We start from the raw sequence: 4,920 nt of genomic DNA on the forward strand, positions 1-4,920 counted from the left end.
CTCATGATCATGACTTTTTTCATAACAATGTTTGCTGCTAACATTTTAGCATTTTGAATCTCAAATGTCTTTTATTTCTTAGTTAAAAACTGAAGAGAAAAAAAGTTTTTTTAGAACAGCTTTCTACATGTGTTAGATATGTCCTTGTGCTATCTTAGATGACCCCACCCTTCCATTGACGTGTTATTCCTACCATGAAAAAGGTGGATAAAGGTGGAAAGATTTCATGTAATCCATGGACACCAGTGAAGATCACAAATCATTGAAGAAAAAAGGTTCAGAGCACTGTCTAGTGGGTCTAGATGACCCAACTCCCAACGTTAAAGTGCCTAAGATAGCACAAGGGTTACAGGGCAACACAGTTTCACTTCCATCATTAAATGCTGAAAATGCATGTCACTGACAAACCTGCTTCCAGGTTCCACATAAACCTTCCACTAGTTTCTGCACTAAAGACTCATCAGTGCATATGTGATTCAGTTTAGTATCAAAACAGACTTCAATCTACCTACAACTGTCTGACATTATCTGTGTTCATCTTTCTGCCAGAAGACATGAAGAACATTACTCACCTTTTCCTCATCAGCTGAATACAGCTTCTTTCCTCCACTAGAGGGCGACATAGTGAAGTGGGCGGGGCTCTCCTTCAGCTCTGTGTTCAACATTCATTCAATAGAAGTGGTGCTGTGAAGAGAACAATTGTCAGAGTGAATGTTGAACATCAGCTAGTTTCTCCTGTTGATTGAAACCTTGTTGTACAGATGGAACATTGGCTGTGGATTCTTTTTGCTGCTCTTTTCTTTGGTAAGACACAAAGATCAACATGTTTCCTCTTCAAACACTTCAACACATTACTGAGCTGTACATTAAGAGCTGTTAAAGCTGCTGATTGTTGTCCTTTAATCAATCATCTTTATTGATTCATCTCTTCCTCTGTATGTTCTGTTCTTCCTCAGAGTGTAAAGGAGAAGACAAAGTGATCCAACCAGGAGGAGAAGTCATTGCTGCTGAAGGAGACTCTCTTACACTCAACTGTAGCTTTGAGACTGCTGCTACATATGCCTATTTGTTCTGGTACAAACAAGAAGTGAACAGTTACCCAAAGTACATGTTGAAACGTTTTTCAACAACAAAAGAAAATTTTCCAGAGTTCAAGGAAGACAGATTTGATGCTGAACTCAAAGACAAATCAGTTCCTCTGAAGATCCAGAAGCTTCATGTGTCTGACTCTGCTGTGTACTACTGTGCTCTGCAGCCCACAGTGACAGGAAACAGCAAAACTCTGTACAAATATTTGCAGAGTAAAGACACAATAATAAAATGCTATCACTAAGGGGATCTCTATTACATGATATAAATGCCTCTTGGTTGTTGCATTTTAAGTTTTGTTTTGTGAGGAAACGCATGTCTAACATTTGATATTGATCGATCGATCAACCAATCTTTTTAATTTTACTTTAAAACACAATCAAAAGCTTTCAAGAGCATTAGATATAGAAAGTGATAAAGTGACCGAGAAATAATTGGGTGGAAGAAAATCTTATCAGCTCCCACCCCCAATGTTTGTGTTTATGTCAGTGATTTAATTTGTAAAAATGAATTTATAATAACATTTGGGGGTTATATGGTGGTTAGTATTCATAATATTACTTTTTTTAAATAAAAATCTAAGACAAGTAAGAGATTAAAATACATACAAATCAGAAAACATACAACAAAAGTGAGTGAAAGTAAAGAAACATTATAAAAATGTCAAAGAAAGAAAAAAAGTATCAATAATACTGGATATACCTTGGTAGTGAGGTGTTTAGTACTTCTACCATAGGTGGTCAGAGAAGACTCAGGATGACCTTGTTTCCTTCCAGGGGCACTTTTTTTTTTTTAGAGATTTAACTCAAAATTCATAAAATTTAAATCCTGAAGCCCCTGCAACTCCTTTATGGTGTCAACGCACAAAACTACAATGTCAGAAATAATATAGGCTATTAAACTTTGAGGGTGAAGGTTTTGTTTTTGATTTTGGCTTTTAAATTGAAAAATGTTTTTACCATAACACAAAATGTGTTTACTTTGTGTTACTTGAGTATAAAAACTGTTTTACAAATAAAGTTTACAGTTAATGCTCTCATGCAGCGATGAGGCAAAACTTGTGACAGTAGCTCCTCCCACACTGATCAGGAGCATCTAGTTTCTAAACGCATTTTTGGACAAGCGTTGAGCAGAAACTTTGATGTGCGTCTAAAGAGAGGAGACTGACGTGAATTTGATGCAGTAATCTTCTAAGGACTGAAGACTGACGCTGCTCAAGCTGTCTGAACAAAATCAAGGAAACAAACATTTTCTTCTGTCATTCAGATGTTCTGGTTGGATGAAATATGAATTATATTTCCTTCTTATTTGTGAAAATGTCTAATTTTCTTTAATTAGAAAACAAAATTCAGACTGACAGTGAACGAGCTCTGTCACTGTGATCAGGCTCCGCCTCCTCATCCACCAGCTTAATGTTAATGAAGACTAAAAAGAGATCTCAGCTACTTCCTACTCTCTGCAGCTCTTAGTTCCTCAACACTGCAGACATGAAGCCTCTGTTCATCTCTGTGCTGCTGGCTGCTGTGAGTCTCGGTATGAACACAACTCTGTTTGTCTGACATCAACACAACACTGACATGATTGTTTAGCAGCAAACTGAACTGAAGAGATCAAGGAGCAGAAGATTTCAAGGAGAGATTTTCATCCAGTCTGGATTCAGAACCCAGATCAGTTCCTCTGAAGATCCAGAAGCTTCATGTGTCTGACTCTGCTGTGTACTACTGTGCTCTGCAGCCCACAGTGACAGGAAACTGCAAAGCTCACAGACTACAATTCTGCAAGAGCTGTGAGAACAACACCCCCCTTCTCAACAACCTGAACAGCTTCTTTTCACGCTTTGAAGGACTAAACAGCACACACCCACAGAAAACGCCCCCACTCCCCCACCACCAAACTCTGCACCTGACAGCTGCCAGCGTGAAGAGTACACTCTCGACCATCAACCCAAGGAAAGCTGTGGGTCCAGAGAATATCCCAGACTGTGCTGAAGGACTGCGCAGAGGAGCTAAAGGATGTCTTCACAGACATCTTTAACATCTCCTTGGAGCAAGCCATCGTCCCATCATGCTTCAAGGCTACCACCGTCATACCTGTGCCAAAGAAACCATCACCATCCTGCTTCAACGACTACCGCCCCATAGCACTAACGTCCATCATCATGAAGTGCTTTGAATGGCTAGTCATGTCACACAAAAATATCCACCCTTCCCCCCACCCTGGACCCCTTTCAGTTCGCATACCGACCCAAACGATCCACAGAGGACGCCATCTGTTCTGCTCTCCACCCAGCTCTCACCCACTTAGACAAAAAGGACGCATATGTGAGAATGCTGTTCATAGACTTCAGCTCTGCATTTAATACAATAATACCACAGCAACTCATTTGCAAACTAGACAAGCTGGGTGTTAACACCCCCATCTGCAACTGGCTGCTGGACTTCCTCAGCCGAAGACCACGAACAGTACGTGCCGGCAACAACACCTCAAATACAATCATTCTCAACACCGGGGCACCCCAAGGCTGTGTGCGTAGTCCGCTGCTCTTCACCGTGCTGACACATGACTGCACAACAACCCACAGCACCAACCACCTTGTGAAATTTGCAGACGAAACAACTCAGGTGGGTCTCATCACCAAGGGCGATGAGACCAACTACAAGGAAGACGTAGATCTGCTGACAAAATGGTGCGGAGATAATAACCTCCTGCTAAATGTCAGCAAGACAAAGGAGATTGTTGTCAACTTCCAGAGGGGCCACACTCAACACCTGCCACTGATCATCGGTACTGCTGAGGTGAGAGTGAGCAGCACAAAATTCCTGGGGGTTCACATCAGTGAGGACCTCTCCTAGACCGCCAACACCACATCATTGGCAAAGAAAGGTCAGCAACGTCTCTACTTCATGCGGAAACTAAAAAGATCAGGTGCTTCACCAGCCATCTTGACCAAATTCCACAGAGGAACCATTGAGAGCATCCCCTCCAGCTCCCTCTCAGTGTGGTGGTGGTGGTGGGGGGGGGGGGGGGGCAGCTGCACACACAGCAACAGGAGATCCCTGCAGCGCATAGTCAACACAGCCAGGAGAATCATTGGAGAACCACTCCTCTCCCTGCAGGACTTATACATCAACCGCCTCACCCGCAAAGCACTAACAATTGTCAAGGATACACACCACCCTGCACACAACCTGTTCAGCCTTCTGCCCTCGGGGAGGAGGTACAGGAGCCTCCGCTCCTGCACCACCAGGCTCAGAAACAGCTTCACACACCAGGCCATCGGGAGGCTAAACACCCTCTCCCCTCTCCACCTACCCACCACCCATATCCCCCCATGAACAGTGCTCAAATTAAACTCCCCCTCCCCCACTGCCTAGAGATACTGCCTTAAGTGCACTCACACTTTAATAGCTAATAGCTAATTGTGTAAAATGTCTTTCTTTTCTTTCTTTGTAATTATTTGTTTTATTTTATAATGTTTTTTCTTTTTTTTTTCTTTTGAACAGATATGAGAGAGTAAGAAACGGAATTTCAATTCATTCTATGTGATGCACATGTGGAGAATAGACAATAAAGTTGACTTTGACTTTGACATTGAACTATGTGCAAAAACCTGCAGAGCACAGACAACATCCTGTAGAGGGCGCTCAAAGGCTGACCATCATCACCATTAAAATGTGAACTGATGTTCCTGATGTGCTGTCCAAAGGTTTTAAGCTAACAGAAAACAGATAAGGTGAAATTATAGAACCCTGAGGAACCGTGAGAGGATGATGAGGCCACAGATTGATGTTTTTGTACCCAGATGAACATGTCTACATGTTACATTTATAT

At 42.1% G+C, this 4,920-nt stretch overlaps 1 protein-coding gene across 1 annotated transcript; it reads left to right on the plus strand.

Annotated features, from left to right (window-relative positions):
- Window positions 1-611: 611 nt before the first annotated feature.
- Window positions 612-3,693, plus strand: LOC111949035. Its single transcript, XM_023964936.1, has 3 exons — window positions 612-804; window positions 957-1,301; window positions 2,699-3,693. The coding sequence occupies exons 1-3, from the start codon at window positions 762-764 to the stop codon at window positions 3,121-3,123; spliced, it is 813 nt and encodes a 270-aa protein (XP_023820704.1). The 5' UTR covers window positions 612-761; the 3' UTR covers window positions 3,124-3,693.
- The last annotated feature ends 1,227 nt before the right edge of the window (window positions 3,694-4,920 follow it).

This window comes from Oryzias latipes, chromosome 17 (genome assembly GCF_002234675.1).
Source record: "Oryzias latipes chromosome 17, ASM223467v1".
NCBI classification, from domain to species: Eukaryota; Metazoa; Chordata; class Actinopteri; order Beloniformes; family Adrianichthyidae; genus Oryzias; species Oryzias latipes.